This window comes from Somniosus microcephalus, chromosome 18 (assembly GCF_052327205.1).
Source record: "Somniosus microcephalus isolate GS21.2 chromosome 18, FLI_Smic_1.0, whole genome shotgun sequence".
NCBI lineage: Eukaryota > Metazoa > Chordata > Chondrichthyes > Squaliformes > Somniosidae > Somniosus > Somniosus microcephalus.
The window spans coordinates 14723333-14746372 of NC_141004.1; the positions used below are offsets into that span (position 1 = coordinate 14723333).

The 23040-nt window shown below is 48.5% G+C and overlaps 1 protein-coding gene across 6 annotated transcripts in view; it reads right to left on the bottom strand.

Moving 5' to 3' along the window:
- nfasca (neurofascin homolog (chicken) a) overlaps positions 1 to 23040 on the bottom strand; it is a 240547-nt gene that overhangs the window by 57907 nt on the left and 159600 nt on the right. For all 6 annotated transcript variants that reach the window (XM_086011089.1, XM_086011085.1, XM_086011088.1 and 3 more), the window contains 8 exons: positions 19889 to 19990; positions 18296 to 18493; positions 17213 to 17283; positions 13840 to 14062; positions 11944 to 12059; positions 8880 to 9084; positions 4572 to 4694; positions 3110 to 3286 (listed from right to left, as the gene is read on the bottom strand). In XM_086011089.1, the coding sequence (XP_085867215.1) occupies positions 3110 to 3286; positions 4572 to 4694; positions 8880 to 9084; positions 11944 to 12059; positions 13840 to 14062; positions 17213 to 17283; positions 18296 to 18493; positions 19889 to 19990 (1215 nt within the window). The remainder of the gene's footprint in view (positions 1 to 3109; positions 3287 to 4571; positions 4695 to 8879; positions 9085 to 11943; positions 12060 to 13839; positions 14063 to 17212; positions 17284 to 18295; positions 18494 to 19888; positions 19991 to 23040) is intronic.

Sequence of the window (23040 nt, forward strand, 5' to 3'; positions counted from 1 at the left end):
ACCAGTGGAACCCTATGCAAGCAACGGTCACTGACTTCAGGAGAGATTCAGAGTTTAGAACCAGGGGGCATAGTCTCAGGATAAGGGGTCGGCCATTTAGGACTGAGGTGAGGAGAAATTTCTTCACTCAGAGGGTTGTGAATCTTTGGAATTCTCTGCCCCAGAGGGCTGTGAATGCTGAGTCTTTGAGTATATTCAAGGCTGAGATCGATAGATTTTTGGACTCTAGGGGAATCAAGGGATATGGAGATCGGGCGGGAAAGTGGATTTGAGGTCGAAGATCAGCCATGATCTTACTGAATGGCGGAGCAGGCTCGAGGGGCCGTATGGCCGACTCCTGCTCCTAATTCTTATGTTCTTATGAGAGATGAGAACTGGGGGAAAAATATACATTAAAAGGAGATTAGTGATTTAGGCAGCAGTTGACAAGAAAGAATTTGTGTAGCAGGGGCTCTAACACAACAGCGAGACCCTGAAAATCCACAGCGAGGAGGGGGCGCAACTTAGCGTAAATGTCGCTTGCAGGATCCACCGCTGACCCCACCCAAGTTCACAGGGTCAGGAGACAGGGCCAAGAGAAGTCGACCTTTGGCGCCTGAGGAGATGCATCTGGGACACCCCCCGCGGAAGAGGCCTTCGGGTGGGTGGGTGGGGAGGGGAGGGGAGATACAGCGGTGTGTGGGGAGCTTCTGGGACCCCCTGAAAGATAACAGAAATAGCCCCCACGGCCTTCTTCGTAAGGGGGCTGCTTTTGAATAGTTAAGGATAATTTTGGTCATCCTCTTCAAAGGGTCCAGACCCCAACCCAGACTTGGGCCCACTTCCATTCAGTCCTCCGTCCCCCCCTCCTCCACTGGACCAGTACGCCTGGTCACGCCAGACATACCTACCCTAATTGCACGGTGGGTCTCAGCTGAGGGCTGGAGCGTGGGAAATCCGGCTCTTTAACGAGCGGGTGGAGACTCCGCCCCTTACAATGCCCAGTGGGAATTCCCTTGCAAGCCCGTGAACCAGCATATCTGGCAGGAGTCTGTCGGAACGGCAGCACAATATCGGGCCCCTAGCCTTTTACCACTACTTAGGTGCCAGGACCATCATCAACATGCTGATCAGTCCTGACGTGTCCACAGCTGCCCATTCTCTGGTGCTGGTTAGAGTTCTCACCACAGTTAAAAACATGTGGAGGCCAAAATACCTCGACCCTTCCGGCAAACTCAAACTGTAACTGGGTGTATGGTGGAAGAGCCGCACATTAGGCCGGGACCCAGATATGCCAGGTCTCGGCCTTGACCCGGAGTTTCCTGGCAGTCTTGCAAGGTGCGGAGCCTCCACCTGTCCAAGCAAGGCCATTGGCAGAGGAGGGCTCACCTCATCAGCGCCTCAATGGCCAAGATCAATGGCACCGAATGCTGGAGTTCTTTGTGCCTTCGGCCTCTCAGAGGTCTGGTGGAGCTTCGGAGGCCGATACGCCAAGAGGAAAGGGGCATAGTGGCCCCTTCGATGGTGGGTATGGGGACCACCTTGGGGGGAATCCAGGCCAGGATCTCAGTCAAGGCCCTGATGGATGAAACAAGGGTAAGTGGACATGTCAGTCCCCTTACAGATGAGGCCATGGGGGCACTTCGGGCTTCTGTCTGGTGGTGAGTCCCGGAGACGCCGCCAGACTTGGAACCATTGACCGGATTTTCTGGCCTCCATGGACAGGTGGGCGTCCAAGGTGCACCCTTGGTGGTTCTGGCATCAGCCGGTGGGATGTTAATGAGGTGACCTCCACCTGACCCTTCCTACTCTGGCAGGTGGAGGTCACAATCCCGACGGGACTGTGGGGATCGCTGGCCCGTGGACTTTTTGGGGATTAGTCGGATCTCAGAATCTTTAGACTGATGCTGCCAGGAGGATATGGTTAACAGTTGGAAAGTCAGTGCCCTGAATGACTGCACCCAGGGCTTTACAACGCATCGGACGCCCATCACCAAACCTACCCAAGCCAAGATAGTCAACCAGCCGTTACTTCTCACCCCGACTTGCCTCTATTCTCACTGGGCCCTCATGCGCACAGTTCAATTGGCTTCACTGAAGTCAAATGAAAATGAAAAGAACCAAAGTGGAATTCCGAACCTTGGCGCCATTTGAAACCTGTTTAAACTGGCAAAAAGTTGTTTTATTAGCATCAATAGAACTGGACCCCCAAAAAAAGCAGGATAGACACCTTTATTAGGATATAAAAGGGAGGGTTTAAGTACATCAGATTTTGGGATCACAAAGGCCCTCCTATAATTGCTTGAGATATCATCACATTCTACACTACCTGTAGAGTAAAATGCAATATAGACATACCTGTCGTGCCCAGTTAACAGAGTACATCTACCTCAGCAGGCATGGAGTAACGCACAGGCTGTACAGTATTAGCCGAGAGTGAATCCTTCCCTCTTTTGCCCAGCAGGGGTTGGACGTGATTACTCACTTTGGAGATCGGCCACTGCGTCTAGACGTGTTGCGGCAAGTTGGCTTAGTAGGACTGAGTGTGGCGCAGGGGAAGCTTTAAGTGTCGGGCCCATCAGTTTTTATTAACATTGCCTTCAGATGTGGATGGCACACACAAGCCAACATGGCTCAAACCAAAACGGAGAAGGCTATCCAGTGAATACTGGGTGTGATCCTAAAACCTGTTGTTCTTATTAGAAGGTAACTTAGTGACTACAGGTTAAGAGGTACCATGCACATGCACAGGGTATACAGGAAGTGAAGTGTGAAAGGCCCATTTAAAGTGTGTATAGTTGTGTGTACCTGTGGGCGAGATGGCAGGGCTAATGGGGCGCAATGCCCCTTCATTTGGGATATCTGGTATCTTTCAGTACCTTTCTGCCACATGGCCACTGCTGTTTCCACCTGTCTTTAACCTGCCTACAAATTAGCTTTGGATTAAAGATCACAGAATCCATTTCACCACTGGCACCTCGTCTCTTTCCCACTCCTCTGCGGGACACAACCTGCTGTCATTCACGCAATGTCCGCTTCATTCGTCGAAGAAGTGTTTAAGCTCAGATTTGTCTTGTTATTTAGGCCTGGAGTCCATTGAATCGGAAGGTTCTGCCCCCGGCTCTCTTACCTTCATTTTCTAAGTCCGGTGAATCCAATGTGATCGCTTCTCCGAGCCCTTGCCTGGTTTGAGCGAGGACGTAAAACCTATACCTGGTGTTTGAATCAACCCTCTCCAACTTGTAATTGGTCACGTCAGGCGGAAGTCTGGGAATCGTGGAATTGCGCCTTGCCCGGGAGCCAGTCACTATGGAAGTTAAATAAAGGAAGCGAGGTAACAGTTCATTTCAAAGCCGATGCTCTAAAATCCACCTTAAAAGGCAACTAAAACCCAAACACTTTCACACCGCTATCATCGTGATACTGCTCATTGTCACTTCACTGCCCGCTGCCAAGGCACTACCCCATCTCACATTCATTTCACGACTCACCGCCACCATTTCAGAACTACAGAAAGAAAGAACTTGCATTTCTATAGCACCTTTCACAACCTCAACAACAACTTGTATTTATACAGCACCTTTAACATAGTAAAACGTCCCAAGGTGCTTCACAGGAGCGATTATCAAACAAAATTTGACACCGAGCCACAGAAGGAGATATTAGGACAGGTGACCAAAAGCTTGGTCAAAGAGGTAGGGTTTAAGGAGCGTCTTAAGGGAGGAAAGAGAGGTAGAGAGGCGGAGAGGTTTGGGGAGGGAATTCAAGAGCTTAGAGCCTTGGCAGCTGAAGGCACGACCGCCAGTGGAGGAGCGCAGATATCTCAGAAGGTTGTGGGGCTGGAGGAGATTAGTGATAGGGAGGGATTTGAAACCTCAGGATGTCCCAAACGCTTTACTGCAAATGAAGTACTTCTTGAAGTGTAGTCACTGTTGGAATGTAGGAAACGCGGCAGCCAATTTGCGCTCAGCAAGCTCGCACAGTACTACCACCAACATTGCACCCCTACCCACTTTCACATCAATACCTATTATCTGTTTGACAATGTTGCCACCTCTCTGTCCATTGCTGCCATGTCACTGCCAATTTCAACTCACTGGTCCCACTACCATCCCAGAATCAATACTATTACACCACACCTCGCTGTCACCACTACCTACCATTGCTGACTGCACAATTGGCATCATGAGATTAAAGGAACTGCAATGTTGATAAAACCACGTGTGGACTCCATCCCGCTCACCCTTACTCACCCTTTCCTCCCAACTCCCCTGACTCTCCCCATGGCCCCAAGTTAGACATCAACACTGGAGACTGAGGCCGAGGGAGTCACAGTAATGAAGATGAAAGGGTCCCTGCTGCTGGGGCAATAATTCTGCATTGTTTCCACTGCAACAATCAGACCACTGCAGTCTATGTGACACAACTGTGACATCTCACACTCAACGTGCATATCATCCGTAATTACATTCTGTGTGTTAAAACTCTGTCCAATATCCAAATGTATTTTTAACTTCACACTGATGTTCCTGAACATTCATTCTGTTTTATAGACAGCGATGGTCAGATTGGACAGCCCTCACGATACATACGTGGGTGGTACATTATCACATAGCCGGTGATGATCCCATTTGGTTCACGTGGGTGCGTCCATTGCAACGTAATGCTTTCCAGATCTGGTTGCCTGATCCTTAGGGAACTTGGCTTCCCGGGCACTGAGAGAGAAATTGGACAGGAAACAGAGGTCATGAGAGCTGTGGCGGACGTCGAAAACTGGCAAAAGAGGAACCTTTAGTGCAAACACCCAGCGCTGTCAACAAATGTCAAGTCCTGTGGAGAAAAACCCTCACATTCTCACACTAACCTTCACAAGTCTTCTTGACTGGACGATTCAAACCAGTTACAAGAGAATGGAGACTATTCACAACAATTGCCTTTGAGTTCTATTTTTGGGGCATTTCAAATAGGTGGTCAGTGAATATACATTTTATATTGGGCCCAAGATCCAAAAATCCCTACACAGTTTTCGCAAAGATGAACAGTTTACCTCTCAAACTTGCAGAAAATTCCTACTAACAGGTAAAAACATTAGGCCTAGAAATTGGGTTGGGGCGCCAAAGTGGCGCAAAAGTCGCCTGAGCACAGGATTTAGCGCAGCGTTCGAGGCTTTAGCGATCGTCAGATATTCAGTTTCATTGCTGCTCGAGGGACACGGGGCGAGGCTCGAGGTGCTCCGCGTCCCTCTTAGGGTGCTGAAACTGAATATCGCAGCGCAAGGTGCTGCAGCGCCACACGCTGCGGCACGGCACGCTGCGGTACTGCAGGCCTTCCTCCCACTGTTAAGGGGGAGGTGCCTGCAACAGCGCGATCCCCGCTCGCAAGTGCCGGCAAATGAGCCCGGCACCAAGGAGAAGTGCCGGGCTCTCGGGAAACAGCCCGCAATGCCGCGGGGGGGGTGGTTAGGAGGTCGGGGACGGACCTCCACCTTAACTTGCACCGCTGCCGGCACAGTAAGGTCCCGTGAACCGGGCGCGGGTAGCGAGCGGCGCAACTGCGGCGTTCGCTACCAAATATCGCGAACGGGGCACGAATGGGGCGCTGCGCACACCGATGACGTCATCGGTGGCGGCGCAGCGCAAATGCCTAACGCCACCATTAGCGCCCCTACTGAATGTCGCGGGAGACGCAGCCAGTGGCGCTACAGCCACTGACTGCCTCTTTAGGCGCTAACAGGTGGCGCTACTCACCCAATGTCTCCCCCTTAGAGTCTTAAAAAAAAAAGTGCAGGAATTTTTAAACACCTGGAAGTAATATTTTTCTCTTCACTGCCTGGGCGATAATCTGGCGGAGTGGATTTCCCACCTGTTCTCGAAAGTTTAAATCAACTGACTGAAAATCAGCCGGGTTCGACTAGTTTATTGAGTAAATATAATGGTCCAGGATTTGCTGGGAAAGTAACGGTGAGTTTAATGGCGCACACCGTTATTAATGCGTAAATAACCCGGCAACTTGTGGCGAGGAAGAGATACCCCATGAGTTGCGAATCACCACAAGTTGTTGGACGATTTACGTTGCTCTGCCGTTAGAAACAGAAGATAGGAGCAGGAGTAGGCCATTCGGCCCCTCGAGCCTGCTCCGCCATGCAATGAGATCATGGCTGATCATCCAAATTCAGTACCCTGTCCCTGCCTTCTCCCCATATCCCTTGATCCCTTTAGCCTTAAGAAATATATCTAACTCCTTCTTGAATATATTTAATGAATTGGCCTCAACTGTGCTCTACGGTAGAGAATTCCACAGGTTCACCACTCTCTGGGTGAAGAAATTCCTCCTCATCTCTGTCCTAAATGGCTTACCCCTTATCTTTAGACTGTGACCTCTGGTTCTGGACTCCCCCGCCATCGGGAACATCCTTCCTGCATCTAGTCTGTCTAGCCCTGTTAGAATTTTATAAGTTTCAATGAGATCCCCTCTCATTCTTCTAAACTCCAGCGAGTATAAGCCCAATCGACCCAATTTCTCCTCATACGTCATTCCTGCCATCCCAGGTATCAGCCTGGTGAATCTTCGCTGAACTCCCTCCATGGCAAGAACATCCTTCCTCAAATAAGGTGACCAAAACTGCACACAGTACCCAAGATGTGGTCTCACTAAGGCCCTGTACAACTGCAGCAAGACATCCTTGTTCCTGTACTCGAATCCTCTCACTACGAAGGCCAACATACCATTTAGTCTCCCGAAAATGGGAGCTCACCCTCAACCCTCCCCAGAGGGCTGCGGATGCTGAGTCGTCGAGCATATTCAAGGCTGAGATCGATAGATTTTTGGACTCTAGGGGAATCAAGGGATATGGGGATCGGGCAGAAAAGTGGATTTGAGCTCGAAGATCAGCCATGATCTTATTGAATGGCGGAGCAGGCTCGAGGGGCCGTATGGCCCACTCCTGCTCCTAATTTTTATGCTCTTATGTTCTCCCGTGAGTGTCAAGAAATTGCTGCATTTGCGCCGTTAAAATGAATTAAACTTGCTGTAGAAAATTAGGGCTGCTACTTAACAGCGTAAGGACCCTTTTAACGACGAGCTTTGTGTACCTGCAATGCCACTCAACCTTTCTGGTCCAGAAAGGGAACAATTGAAACTGTGGAGTCTCACTCCTGCAGGTAGTAAATTGTTCCTAGAGGTTTTTTCCTCTCTCTTAATCCAATCTTTCTTTTCCTCTCTTTATTTCTCTTTCTGTATCTAACTTGATTCTAATTCGTCCTATTTCCTCCTCCGTCGTCGCTCTGTTTCTTTCACTCTCTTTAAATCTCATGGTTTATGGAGACAGACTGCTGGCCCTGCCTTTGACCGAAATCCCAGTTGCCCTGTTGCCCTCGCCGTGCCATTACCAGCTCGCACCTCCAGCAACCTGTAGCACAACATTTTTTTTACGCGCTGAAGGGCGAGGAAAAAAAAAATCAAACTGACGCAGCACGCCGCGAGATGCCCCACTCCAGCACATTGTGGGCCATTATCTTGTAATGAAATTTGTTCTTGCAATTCTCAACCTTTTGAGTTTCTAACCTCTGATCTGTCTCGGGTTGCCAACTCTGGTTGGATGTATTCCTGGAGGTTCCATCACGCGATCTCCCGCCCCCAACCGCCCCTTACCGTCCCGCCCCTTCAAGCAGCCTGTTAGGCCGCCTCCAACATTTTTATGACTAATAACGAAAGTGTTCAAAGAAAATGAACAAATGCACACAATTTTTTTTGTCATGCTCCTATGGTTTTTCTCCTGGGCTGCTTGCGGCAGTGACCAGAGGATTAATCTTTAATTCCTGGACATTCCAGGCCAATCCTGGAGGGTTGGCAACCCTAGGTCTGTCCTCTTGGTTATGGTGCAGAGGACTGGGAGCGATGCCAAGCACCACTGGGTCAGGCGTAGCACAAAGTAAAGGCTCCTCAACAAAGGGCCTCAGCCCCAGCCTCAAAAATAGAATCTCCCACTCTATCAGAGTGACATTTTCATTTCCCAATTTCCTGTAGCAGCCATCTTTACAGCCAAACTATAAGGGGGAAAAATTTGGTATCGCCCCATTTGGGGCGCCATTATCGGCCGTGCGCAAAGTTTAGCGCCTGGCGCTAATTATCGCCTCTGACAGCAAACTTGGCTTTTATCGCCCCTGTAGGTGATTAGAGCGCTAAATCAGGCGCTTCACACCTGTCTTAAGGCGCAAAGGCCGAGGAGCGAGGCTCTACCTCAGAGCGCTGGCGAAGCAAGGAAGGGCAAATCAAATTAAACCTGCAAAGTGCTGCTCGGTACTCAAAAACCCCTTCACACAGCATTGAACCTCTCCAGAAGTCTCTCTCTCTCTCAGAATGCGTGGTGCAAAAATGTCACCGACAAAAAAAGGCAGGAAGCGGTCGCCTTTAAATAGCGCTCCCCCAGTCCCTTCCTGACAGCATAACGCTCCCCTCAACCTGTCGTTGCTAGCGGCAGGCGGTAAGGCAGGGGGCGCCACTCAATATTCGGTCTGGGGCGCTAACAGGGCGTTGCGCACTCGACTGATGTCACAATCTGCCGGCGCAGGAGATCGTGGCGGTAGTGTTTAGCGCTGCCGCAAAATGTCCAGTTAATTTCGTGAGCGGCGCAAACATCGCCGCGCTCGGGCGCTAGTTGCTTTGCGCCCCATTAGCGCCCTCTTAAGGCGCTAACGGGAGGCGCAAAGCAACTGAATTTTTCCCCCTAAGTACTTTCTATGCTGCAAACTGATAGTGACTGGCAGAGAGAGGAGATTCCATCACCTCGGTGGGGGGATTGGTTCAAAGTCAGATCGCCAGAGGTGAAGTGACTGCGCTATAAGCACAGGATTGTTTGGGCCAGGGGAAGGAAAGAATTTGGGATAGATTCGCCCACTTACCTCCTTCAGTGGTGTTTATCGCAAACTCTTCACTCCAGTCACCGCGACCTCTGCCGTTGACCGCTGCCACTTGTAGCTTATAGGCGTGGTATGGTTGCAGGCCAGATACAATGGCCCGTGGACGCTGGCCAGGCGACTCCGTGACCTTAACACGTGACCTGTACCGGCTGGTCTTCAGCAAGCTTCCCTCGCTCCAATACTGAATCTGTACAGAGGAAGAGTCTCGATCAGTTTGTCCGCTCTTTCCGTGATAGGATGGAGACGACAAGAAGGAAGTTGGTAGCAGGAATGGTCACGCCCACACATACACAAACATATTCAAGACACAATGAATGCCAGGGAGATGCAAGGTAGAAATCTAATCTGGGTGTTTAGGTGGCTTTATAATAAGCAAGAGCAAAGTTTGAGCGATACACAAACATTATGAGAACCTTAAGATTAGGCTTTACAGCTCACTCGCAGTTATCAGTAGCTAAGAATTATGGCCTAGAAATCTTGGTCCATTTTGGGTGCAGGATCAGTGCTGATTGGGCAGGGAAGGAGGAATCTGAGACAGAACTCATTCCCCCGCCCCACTCTCCGAGTTACCACCCCTTCACTGCCACACTGATAGGTTCCAAAGCTGGCCGAGTCCTCATTAACTCCATCATAAGAACATAAGAAATAGGAGCAGGAGGAGGCCATTCCGCCCTTCGAGCCTGCTCCGCCATTCAATGAGATCATGGCTGATCTTCTGCCTCAACTCCATTCACCGGCCCTATCGCCATATCCCTTGATACCCTTACTAGTCAGAAGTCTACTGACTTCTGTTTTGAATATACCCAATGACCGAGCCTCCACAGCCCTCTGGGGTAGAGAATTCCAAAGATTCACCACCCTCTGTGTGAAGAAATTTCTTCTCATCTCAGTCCTGAATGGCCTACCCTTTATCCTGAGGCCGTGGCCCCTGGTTCTAGACTCCCCAGCCAAGGGAAACATTCTCCCAGCATCCACCCTATCAAGCCCTGTAATAATTTTGTATGCTTCAATGAGATCCCCTCTCATTCTTATGAATTCAAGAGCATACAGGCCTAGTTTACTCAATCTCTTCTGATACGACAGTCCCGCCATCCCAGGAATCAATCTCGTGAACCTTCGTTGCACTCCCTCTATGGCAAGTATATCCTTCCTTAGGTGAGGAGACCAAAATTGTACATAGTACTCCAGGTGTGGTCTCACCAAGGCCCTATATAATTGGAGTAAGCCTTCTTTACTCCTGTACTCAAATCCTCTTGTAATACTATCTCATCTACTCCAGCACCAGTCCAGAGACACCGACTCGGGAGGAAGTGGTTTGTGAGTCAGAAGGGTTTTCACTGGGTGAAGTACTGAGCACTAGTGATCGCAAAGACTTTGGATGTACGATATTCTGGGATTTTTTTTTTTTAAACAGTCTATTCTGATTGGTGTGGGAATTTCAGTCCCACGGGGTCAGCTTATACCTGCTACAGAATCCTGACTGCAATTGAATGTTACCAAGGTCAGCCACCTACTGCAGGCCCACAGATAGTGGTGCAAATGGAGTGAGGTGAGTTCTTTCTCTCTGCCTTGGTCAACAGTGCCAATGATGGGTTTAGGCCACGCCATGTTGCAGACGTCTCTGCCAGAATCTCAGGAGCCTTTCTTCCATTGTCCTCAGGCATTGTGCAGGTAGGTTGTGGGAGGAGATACGCTGCCCTTATTGCTTGGTTCAGGATTGTGTGAAGCCTCTTAATTTGTGTCTGAGTCTCTCTGCATTAGGCGGGATGGCCATATTCAAGGATTGGGCAGATGTGGGCTCCACAGTCTAAGGGAAGTTCTGGGGCAGACCCTGTGCCTCTTCCCACAGAGGACTCAGAGCTGGCAATGTTGTCCATGTGCCTTAGTCCTCTGGAAAGTTATGCTCAGTAACTCGTGCTCCACGCGTGTCTATGGATTTTGCCAGCATCTCAGTTGTAAATCTCGCTCCTTGCGCTTGCTTCCTTTGGCGAACAGCAAGCTCCGTGATGTTCTGTGGTTCAACAAAACCTGCCGTTGGCTCGTCCATTCCCCCACATCGTCCCGGCATCTACCGAACTCCTCTGGTGGTATATTTGAGCTTATGGAGTGTATCCAAATGGCGATGTTAGTAACAAAGTGTGAGCAAGCCCTTTGTGCAAATGTGGGACAGAATTGAGGAACAGCACTGAACCCCGAGGAACTGTGCCCATTCTTAGCTCGGTACTCATCAGGCTGGGAATAACCAAGGTACTTTGCCTGGACATGCGCTCACGCATACACACACACACACACAAAAACACACAAACACGCACACACACAAACATACACGCACACATACATGCATGCACACAAACACGCACATATAATACATGCACACACAAACATGCACACATACATACGTGCACACACAAACACGCATGCATACATACATGCACACGCACACATACATACGTGCACACACAAACACACATGCATACGTGCACACACACAAACATACATACATGTGCACATACAAACACGCACACACAAACACACACACATACATACATGCACACACACAAACACGCACACATACATACATGCGCACACACAAACATGCACACATACACACATGCACACACAAACACGCACACATACATACGTGCACACACAAACACGCACACATACATACATGCGCACACACAAACACGCACACATACATACGTACATGCTCACACAAACGCACATACATACATGCACACACAAACACACACACATACATACGTGCACACACACAAACACGCACACATACATACATGCGCACACACAAACATGCACACATACATACATGCACACACAAACACGCACACATACATACGTGCACACACACAAACACGCACACATACATACGTGCACACACACAAACACGCACACATACACACATGCGCACATATATGCATACCCAGACTTTGCAGTGAGAAATGCGCTTCGGTTTAATTTTAATGACAGCTCTATCTTACAGGCAGCAATGTTCAATTGTAGAATCAGGTGTCCTTCAGCTACTTACTCTGTAGCCTATGAGATATCCTTGAATATTCTCCGCTGGCAATGCCCGCCACTGCAGTATAATGGCAGTGCTGTTGAAAATCCTTCCGGAAAGACTAGTGGGCGCTGCATTGGGATCTAAATATAACCACAAAAAACAGGTTAAAAGCTCAGTACTCACGGCACTTGTCAGGCACAGGGGCTGATTGTCATCTAATGGGCTGAGGCAGCTCGAAATGGTTCAGGACTGGGCTAAAGATAATGCGTTAATAATTTCAAATTTCCAGGCCTCAGCTCATCTGCTGCTGAAATCTTCCTCCATGCCTTTGTTACCCCTTGACCTCACTATTCCAACGCTCTCCTGACCGGAGTCCCATCTTCCACACTATATAAACGAGCTCATCCAAAACTCGGCTGCCCGTGTCCTAACTCGCTCCAAGTCCTGTTCACCCATCACCCCCTGTGCTCGCTGACCTACACTGGCCCCCCAGTTCGGCAACGCCTCAATTTTAAAATTCTCATTCTTGCTTTCAAAGCCCTCCTTAGCCTTGCCCCTCCCTCTTTAACCTCCTCCAGCCCTACAACCCCCCCGGGATCTCAGTACTCCTCCAATTCTGGCCTCTTGAGCATCCCTGATTTTAATCGCCCCACCATTGGCGGCCGTGCCTTCGGCTGCCTGGGCCCTAAGCTCTGGAATTTCCCCCCTAAACCTCTCCATCTCTCTACCTCTCTCTCCTCCTTTAAGACGCTCCTTAAAACCTACAACTTTAACCAAGTTTTTGTCCTTGTATCTCCTCATGTGACTCGGTGTCAAATTTTATTTGATAATCGCTCCTGTGAAGCGCCTTGGGATGTTTTACTGCGTTAAAGGTGCTATATAAATACAAGTTGTTGTTGCTGATCATCTAACTTTGTGCTACCTGTGACATTTAGGCAGCTGTGCCTCGATTTTGCCATCATTGAAATGCGTGGTTGGAAATTTGCTTGCTGCTTGCCCCCAAACTTTATTACACTTGGCATCAAAAGCTCCCACACCAGCAACACAAAAAAGAAAGAACTTGCATTTATATAGCACCTTTCACGACTTCAGGGCGCCCAAAAGCGCTTTACAGTCAATGAGGTACTACTGAAGCGTAGTCACTGTTGTAATGTAGGAAATGCGGCAGCCAATTTGCGCACAGCAAGCTCCCACAAACAGCAATGAAATAAATGACCAGATAATCTGTTTTTAGTGATGTGGGTTGAGGGATTAATATTAGCCAGGACACCGGGGAGAACTGCCCCTGATCTTCTTCCAATAGTGCCACGGGATCTTTTATGTCCACCTGAGAGGCCAGATAGGGCCTCGGTTTAACGTCTCTTCCAAGAGACAGCGCAGCACTCCCTCAGTATTGCGCTGAATTGTCAGCCTGGATTACGCGCTCAAGTCTCTGGAGTGGGGACTGCGAACCCACAACCTTCTGACTCAGAGGCGAGAGAGTGCTACCCAGTGAGCCACAGGCCGACACCCCGGCAAAGTCAGAAAATCGCCCCCTAAAGCTCGCAGTCAGGCAATTAGAACGCTGAAATAGCAACAGAAAACGCTGGAAAAACTCAGCAGGCCAGGGCAGCATCCGTGGAGAGAGAAACAGGGTCAACGTTTCAGGTCGAAGACCCTTCGTCAGAACTGGAAAAAAGCAGGAAATGGAACAGATTTTAAAGCAAGTTTAGGGGCTGGGAAATGGGGGAGGGGATGAAAGAACAAAAGGGAAGGTCTGTGATAGGATGGAAGGCAGGAGAAGCAAAGAGACATTAAGAGAGATTCAAGGCGAGAGGAGATGGTAATTAGAATGCTGACGTTGAAGTATTTTTTTGTACGCTGAGTGATTGATGCGGCAGCAGCTGTAGGACCCCAACCCGTTTCGCTCGATATACTTACATTCTTCACCCGAGTACCCGATTATAATGTCTGGTTCAGGACCTGGTCCAAAATCATTCACCACCTGCACCTTAATCTCGTAGGGTGTAAAGAAGGGCGTCGGAGAGACAATGTAACTGGACTTGATCACTGTGGCTGACGACCATTCCCCACGTATGTCTTTCTGCCTCCAGCTGACTATGTATTTGACATTGGGCCCACTGATCTGTGTGCCATTTAAAGGCTGCAAAGCAGAAAATGAAATCCAGAGTAAAAAGACTGCAACAGTTTATAAGAAAATACAGACTGTGAGTCAATCAGTATTGACCACTCAGAGTTCTGGGACAAGACACCAATAGGCAGCAGCCAGCATGTTTGAGTAATAGATCAGATTTATTAAGCTTACAGCGGAATCAATACTTAACATTAGGCGATAGTCAAAACGAATAGCTTGCAGCCCTTGGTTTCTGGAGCCCTTCGGACACAGGCTAAGTCCTCGCAGGTCTGTTCCTTATCTTCGCAGCAAAACTATGTGTGAAACTGCTGTTTGAATCTCAAGGTTTTAACCCATTCCTTATCAACAGTTCCTTTGGCCAGTGCCCATATATGGTCTTTACCAAAATCACCTTTTTTAATTGGTTCTAATGGTCAAAATACCATTGTCACTCAGGATAAGGCTAGTAACCTGGCCACTCCTTTTCCAGTACATTTCCATTAACCCTGTTCTGCTGTCGTGTTATCTTGTTTATAGCTTCTCACCCCATTGGAATTTACCATATCTCTTTCATTTCATGCCTCAAGCAGTACAAGGCCTTTCTATACCAAGGGCCCAGATCATTTCAGCGCTGTTTCATGAGTCTTGATGTATCCAGACTATCTCACTTTAATCTACCAGATAAATACCTTAACTTCCATGATCTCTCTCATTTATTGGAATTTATACTAATTATTTATATATATAAAGCGGTTCTTCTGTCTGTCATTCCGTCTGTCTGTCTGTCTGTCTGTCTGTCTGTCCGGCTATACACACTCAAGTTATAGAGCGTACCTACACGTGTGTTACATCAAAAGAAAGCTTACGATTCCAGAACGGTCATAAGTGTATTTACTTTTCGGTCGGACAAAAATTGCGCCCGCAGTATCCAAAAAACGTTCAACATTCTGCTCATTATCCGCTCATTAGCATAGAGTGACATCAAGGTCGACCAATCGTACGGTCGAGCGACCCGACGGTCTACCAATCGCTGCGTGGCGGGGGTGGGTTCATGGCGCGTGCGGGCGGGCCCTCCTAGAGTCGAGTGACGGGACGATTGACCAATCCTACGCTTCGGTGACCTGACGGTCGACCAATCGGTGCATGTGTGGGCGGGCCTTATCGTTCTGAACCGAGGTGAGTCGCCGCCATCTTGATTCCAAACTTTTCATTTCTTTTTCCCACTTTCTGCGTCTTTAAAAAAAAAGTTGTTTTTAAAACACAAATTGTTTTTAAAAAAAGTTAATTAATTTCTAAATCTTTTATCTAATCTCATTAATTTTCCTACCTTTCCCCGTTTTTGCAGGCAGGCCTCGAAGCCTGGGCGTCTGTTGCCCAGCCACGCCCGAGCGACGCACCGGCCGTCCCGCTGAGCCCAAATCCGAACCAGCGGCCAGCCATCTTGGTAAAGGCTGGCTGGGCTCACTGCAAGCTCCTCGCGCTTCATTCGCGCTCGCGCTGCACGGCGCACGCGCACCTCCACACAGAGCACGGCCAGAGGGAAGCATGCAGGTTAGCGGGGGGGGGGGTGGGGCTCGGGAGGGGAGGGGGAGCGGAGAGGGTTACCCCGGCAACCGGGCTCGCCAGCCGCAATCGGCCGTCTCAAGCCGCTCAGGCCCAAGCCGGGTCCCGGAGATCGGGAGGCGGAGAGGGGAGGAGGGTTACCAAGGCAACCGGGCCCGGCCAGCCGCAATCAGCCATCTCAAGCCGCCTCAGGCCCGGCCTCGGGAGGGCGGGCCTCGGGAGGGCGGCGCTCGGGCTGACCGGGGCGCTGCGCTCAGCATGTCAGTGCGTGGGGCGGCACGGAGCTCAGCAGAGCCATCGCCGGCAGAGGGGAGAGGGTCTGCTCGCTCACCCCCCTCCCTTTCTCCCCCCCCTCCCCTTCCCTCCCCCTCCCCTTCCCTCCCCCTCCCCTTCCTCCCCTCCCCTCCCTCTTCTCCCTCCCTCTCCCCCCCCTCCCTTCCCCCCTCCCCTCCCCCCCCTTCCTCCCCCCTCCCCCCACCCCTTCCCTCCCCCCCTTCCCCCCCCTTTCCCCCCACTTCCCCCCAGTCGCTCTCTCTCTTCCCCCCAGTCGCTCTCTTTCTTCCCCCCCAGTCGCTCTCTGTCTCTCTTCCAACAACAACATGCCCTCGAAAAAGCCTCGGCACCGCCGGGCACTCCAGCTAGTTCTTTATATATTGTTGCAATTAGTTTTGTTAAGCGAATTCTAAGTTCTAACAGCATTATAATATGTTTTTCTTAGCAATTTAATGATTTGACCTTCACTCGCAGTCTGTGGCTGTTTGTTATCAAAACTTAGTCAAAACTGCTTTTGACTGTCTGCAGCTATATTTTGAACAAGTTCTAGTTAACCAGGAGTAATTATGGGTAATATTATTTGGTCAATGGCTACACTTGAATTTATACATATATGATTCTCATCTACTACATATCTTACAAGACAAAACCACAGCAGAACAGGTGCATAATAATTTATATTTTATTGTCCCCGAAGACATAGTTAGCCTCTGTATCTCGAGCCCCCTTTAGGTTATTAATCCTGCACAGCTAATAGAACCAGTCTATAAATCCACAGCTGACCTGACCCATATTCTAGGATTCTGCCGGATGATTTGGCATAAAGGAGAATGACAGTAAGGTGATCCCTGCACTCTCTCCCTGGCATCGACTCAAAGTCTCCTCCTCATCCTGAGACTGTGCCCAAGACACCCTTCAGAGAAACATCATCACAATCTCATGTCCTATTACTGCAAAGCATAGCTCCATCCTTGGCAGCAGGTGGACATCTCCCTCAGATTCACCCAGTTAACAGTTAATCATCTCCCACAGACCTTCTCAGTTAACAGTGAGATATCTCCCACAGACCTTCTCAGTTAACAGTGAGATATCTCCCGCAGACTGTCCCAGTTAACAGTGAGATATCTCCCGCAGACTGTCCCAGTTAAGAGTGAGATATCTCCCGCAGACTGTCCCAGTTAACAGTGAGATATCTCCCGCAGACTGTCCCAGTTAACAGTGCGATATCTCCCGCAGACCTTCTCAGTTAAGAATTTACCAATTCCCTCCACACACCGCCCTGGCTAGTGGCTAAAGAAAAGCTTTTTATGAGACGTGTGGAATAACAGGACAAACTGTGCTTACCGTCCACCTGATCTCCATGCTGGATCTCGATATCCCTGCCCCTCTAACATCAGTTGGATTCATCTCAGGAGCTGGGAAACATAAAGTGACGTTACAACCCTGTCCATTGAATTCAGAGAGTTGAAGCAGTGATACACCGCCATTACTGGAGCAATTAATTCCAGATCACAGAAGGGTTGGCACCTTTTGAAAGCTCCCTGACCAAAGAGGGTGGAGCTAGGGATGAGGCCAGCTCATGGCTTAGGCAGAAGAGTTGTATTAAGGCAAATTATTTCAACTGTTCTATGGCCTCCACTGGTCTATAGGTTACGTTTATTTCAATACCGGCACCCTTTTTCTCGAGGAACGAGCCTTTGGCTTAGTCTAGAGCTAGGGGGCACAGTCTCAGGATAAGGGGTCGGCCATTTAAGACTGAGATGAGGAGGAATTTCTTCACTCAGAGTGTTGTGAATCTTTGGAATTCTCTACCCCAGAGGGCTGTGTATCCTGAGTCGTTGAGTATATTCAAGGCTGAGATCGATAGATTTTTGGACTTATGGGGAATCAAGGGATATGGGGATTGGGCGGGAAAGTGGAGTTGAGGTTGAAGATCAGCCATGATCGGATTGAATGGCGGAGTAGGTTCGAGAGACCGCATGGCCAACTCCTGCTCCTAATTCTTATGTTCTTATGCTCACATTCGAGGAGACAAGGCCGAGTGGAGGTATTCCTATGCTGGGAATTGCCTTGGCATTAGCCTCTGCTCTGCCCAGCGATCTTGACTCCAGGATGAACCTAGTATGCAGGTCGGTTCAGAAGTGGACGTGGGGCCCATCTCGGGGTCAGGACCCAGCATGTATCAGATCTGCAACTTCTCGCCGTGAAGCCAAGGCAATTTTCCAAATGGGGATGAAGGGGGCAACGCATTAGGAAAATAAAAACGTTAAAAAAAATATGTGGGTATGCACTAAGCATCTGATGATTCACCTGGGATTTGGTCTATGCACAGCACATGTCATAGTGCCAGATTGGATGTAACATTTTAAAAGCTTTGAGCTACACCACTGAAAACAGGGTAGAGAAAGGACAGGACAGGACCGTTACCTGTTCCAGTTGTCTGATAACGTTCGGAGGGCAAGCTGGGTGCACCTTCACCCACTTCATTCACAGCAATGACCCGGAACTGGTAGTTAACGTATGGAGAGAGCTGCAATACCGCAGAGTTGATGTTGCCTGGGATTCTGGTCAAATTATGCCACTTTCTGGGCTCAAACCTGTCCTCTTCGAACTGCACAATGAACCCTGTAAAGAGGGAGAAATAACAAGACCACTTCTACTACTGGCTCTATTAATGTATTTCAATTACTAGCAATTTGCTCCCTCTTTAACCCCTTTGCTTCCCCAAGCTGTCCACCATACCACGGTGTAAGACAGTTTTATCGTAGTCTGAGACGACGAGGTCTCGAAATTCCAGGTAGAGGGCGGATCTCCCACTGGGGCTCTGGAATTTGGTGCAGAAACCTGGAACTGCCGGGTTCCCAGCCCATGAAAGAAGCCAGCAAAATTCCAGTCAGGGCAAGCAGGGGCGTCTTCCACCTGTCCCACTACACCAAGGGGGGGGGGTTGGTGAGGGCATGTCTGAGGGAATTCCGCCAATGGCGCTCTCATTAACCCCAGGAGAATCTACGCCTGCTGATAGCTGGCAAGAGTTCCAATGGGAGCCGAGTGAAGGTCATAGGTCTGGTCAAGACGCGGGAAATCAATCCGAGAGGAGGATGGATTACCTCTCCAAAAACGTCCTTTAGGAACTGGGACCCTACGAATTTAAAGGCGGTTCCTCTTCATCCTTTTCCCAGGTAGCACAGAAGGACTCTCGGAACTTCAGGGCCTTAGGCAACAGCATCAAGGTGCTGGAGCCGAGCAATTCAATGGCTGCACTAGCATGTTGGAAGTGAGGGTTTCAATCGTATCACAAAGTAGGTGAGAGTCGGGAACTTCAACACAACTGTTCTTCCCACCGAAAGGATGCCACTCGGTCCAATGAGATGATCCAGTGGAATTCACCTGGATGTTGTGTGACCGTTGACAAATTCTGAGAGCCTTGTGTGCAATACATATGTGGTATGAGGCTCCTCAGGCAAGGTTTAGATTGAATTTACCCAACAGACAGAGCAGGATAACTCGAGAGTGGAGATGACCCTACATGTATACAACCATCCAGAAGAAAGGTCTTTTGTATCTGCAGCCTCTCCAATATCGTGAAAACAAGTATGCGATAACAAGATGCTTTGACTGGTCAAATACTGCTGTGAAAGATTCTGGTCTAGGGCTTGAGTACCTATGTCAAATGGACTTCATACACTATTAGGTACTTAAAGAGTTCACAATTTGGTGTCTGAACTCTACGTATCTGTGATCTTCACTGCAATGTATCTCTCAACACTTAAGATTTCCCTTTTTCTGGGTGCTGACCTCTAGTTAATACGATCCATGTTGGATCTCAATTTTTTCCCCACCAAATTAGCTCCTGATATATCAATGATTTTTTTTAAGGAGACAGTTTACACGTATGTACAACTCCAATTATGTCCTCTTCCCCCATCCCCAGTGGCCAGTTTTGGATCCTATACGAAATGACAAGAAGGAATATATAAAATCACCCTTGTGCCTTGTTTAACACAGATGCCGGTCTTGTACCTGTGATCGGACTGTTGTTGTCATCACCAGGAATCCATGTCAATCTTATACTACGATCTGTTGGGTCCGTTAGTTCCAGATCTCGGGGAGGCGCAGGGCGATCTACAATGAATCAGGTCAAAAAGCTTAGCAATTGCACCAAGCTGAATCGCCCCAATTCCAACCAAACCCCAAACCCAATTTTCCTAAACTAAACCAAACCAACCAAATTAACCCAACCTACCGAAACCAAATCAAATCTAGCCAACCAGGTGCTTGCAAATCAAGCCAAGCCAATTCTCCAAACACCAAAACAAATCAACCAAACTTCCTAAACCAAACCAAAATCAACCTCCTTAATCAAACCTTAACTCAAATTTTCAAAACCAAACCGAAGTACTCCAATCCAGCATAACATATCTAAAACAAGCAGAGAAAATGCTGGTAACACTCAATGGGTCAGGAAGCAGCTGTGGAGACAACAGACGGTTATTGTTTCGGGTGCAGACACGTCTCCGAAACACAATAGGGGAGAAATGCATCTTGGGTGGTAGCACAAGGCAGGAGATGGTAAATCGGCAGCTTGCTTTACACTCCTGTCTATTTCCCTTTCCACGGAAAAGAAATTTGGGCGGAGTGTCAAACAGACGGCCAATGCGCTGTCTCCCGTTTTGCAAGACGAATTTCATTCCCAAACTTTCTAAACTAACTTAACCCAACCTTGCAAAGCCAAAATGAACAAAAGCAACCGTGAGCCTTCATACAAACCCAACCTAGCTAAACCTTCCCTACCCCAAAGCAGAGGATGCCAACCCAACTGTTCCCATTCCCATTTCCCCCCCCAATCCATTGTTATGTTCTTTTTAAGGATGTATATAGGGACTCATTTCTGTAGTATCCTTAGACACAAGGCACAAGGAGTGTGATGGAATACTCACCACTTGCCTGGATGAGTGCAGCTCCAACAACACTCAAGATGCTTGACACCATCCAGGACAAAGCAGCCTGCTTGATTGGCACCCCATCCACCACCTTAAACATTCACTCCCTTCACCACCGGTGCACCGTGGCTGCAGTGTGTACCATCTACAAGATGCACTGCAGCAACTCGCCAAGGCTTCTTCTCCCAAACCCTGTGACTTCCACCACCTAGAAGGACAAGGGCAGCAGGTGCATGGGAACACCATCATCTCCAAGTTCCCCTCCAAGTTACACACCATCCTGACTTGGAAATATATCGGCCGTTCCTTCATCGTCGCTGGGTCAAAATCCTGGAACTCCCTCCCTAACAGCACTGTGGGAGTACCTTCACCACACGGACTGCAGCGGTTCAAGAAGGAGGCTCACCACCACCTTCTCAAGGGCAACTAGGGATGGGCAATAAATGCCGGCCACATCCCAAGAACGAATCAAAAAAGGTAACTGACATGAATAACAGCTGAAGCACATGACAGCATAATAATTAAAAAGGGCAAAATATTGGTGGACTTAATCTGAGAGTGATTTTACTTCTAAGACATTAAAAAGCAGAAAAAAATGATGTAAGAATGACATACTTGGATTGATAATCCCCAAAAGGTGAATTTATGTAGATTTCTAAATGTTTAAACTTGCCATTCAGGGTATTTTCAGATGGAGGTGCAACACAAGACCTCCCTCATATCAGAGAATGAGTTATTGTTGGGTCTCCTTTGTGGATCAGGTCTACTGGTAACATACGAGTCAGTGTAAGCCACAGGCAAATGCCAGGAATACGGTCATGTTCTCTGAATGTCTGTGAGCACCTAGTTATCCTGCAGAAGGCACATGTAAGAGCAGACCCTGGCCTATGGATTTTACAGGAGGCTGTTTGGTAAAGGGATGCATATAATTTGTACAGATGATGTATGTACCCATTCAACTGGGTAGACAAATTGTGCTAAACTTTCATCTTCGCCTCCTGGGTGGTAATCTAGCAGAGCGGGTCAGCCGCCCGTTATAGAACACACTTGACTTTAATTTACTGGAATATGGAAAGTTAAGGGGTGATTTGATTGAGGTTTTTTAGGATTTTGAAAGGAATTGATAGGGTAGATGGAAAGAAACATTTTATGCTGGTGGGGGGAGTCTAGGACAAGGGGAACATAACCTTTAAAATCAGAGTCAGGCCATTTCAGGGGAGATGTTAGGAAACACTACTTCATGCAATAGGGTGGTAGAAGTGTGGAACTCTCTCCCACAAAGAGCAGTAGATGCGAGCTTAATTAATGATTTTAAATCTGATAGATAGATTTTTACCAGCGAAGGGTATAAAAGGATATGGAGCCAAGGCGTGTTGGAGTTAGGATACAGATCAGCTATGATCTCACTGAATGGCGGAACAGGCTTGAGGAATGGCCTCCTCCTGTTCTTATTTCAGTGATTTCAGGTACATCGGAGAGGTTCTATGTATAAAAAGAATTCCCCTCATCTCCCCTCTCATTCTTCTGCCAATTATCTCAAATCTGTGTCCTCTGGTTATCGACCCTCCTGCCAGTGGAAAGTTTCTCCCTCTCGACCCTACCAAAACCCTGCAAAATTTTGAACACCTCTATTAAATCTCCCCTTAACCTTCTCTGCTCTAAGGAGAACAATCCCAGCTTCTCTAGTCTCTCCACATAACTGATTTCCCTCATCCCTGCTATTATTTTAGCAAATCTCCTCTGCGCCCTCTCCAAGGCCTTGACATCCTTCCTAAAGTGTGGTGCCCAGAATTGGAAAAAATACTCCGGCTGTGGCCTCACCAGTGATTTATAAAGATTTACCATAACTTCCTTGCTTTTTGTACTCTGTGCCTCTGTGCTTTTATAGTCTAATAATGTAAAATAGTCTGCTTATTTCATTGTTGTAGCAGGACCCACTCAATGGAATCACTTTGGCGGCAAATAACAATTGTTTTTAACCACACTTGGCGAAGTCCTGTGCATAACAGAAGAAGAAAGAGAAAGGGGTGGGGGGAGTAGAGAGAGGGAGAGAAACTGAGAGTGACGGGGAGAAGAGAGAGGGAGAGAAACTGAGAGTGACGGGGAGAAGAGGGAGAGAAACTGAGAGTGACAGGGAGTCAAGAGAGAGAGAAACTGAGAGTGACAGGGAGAAGAGGGAGAGAAACTGAGAGTGACGGGGAGAAGAGAGAGGGAGAGAAACTGAGAGTGATG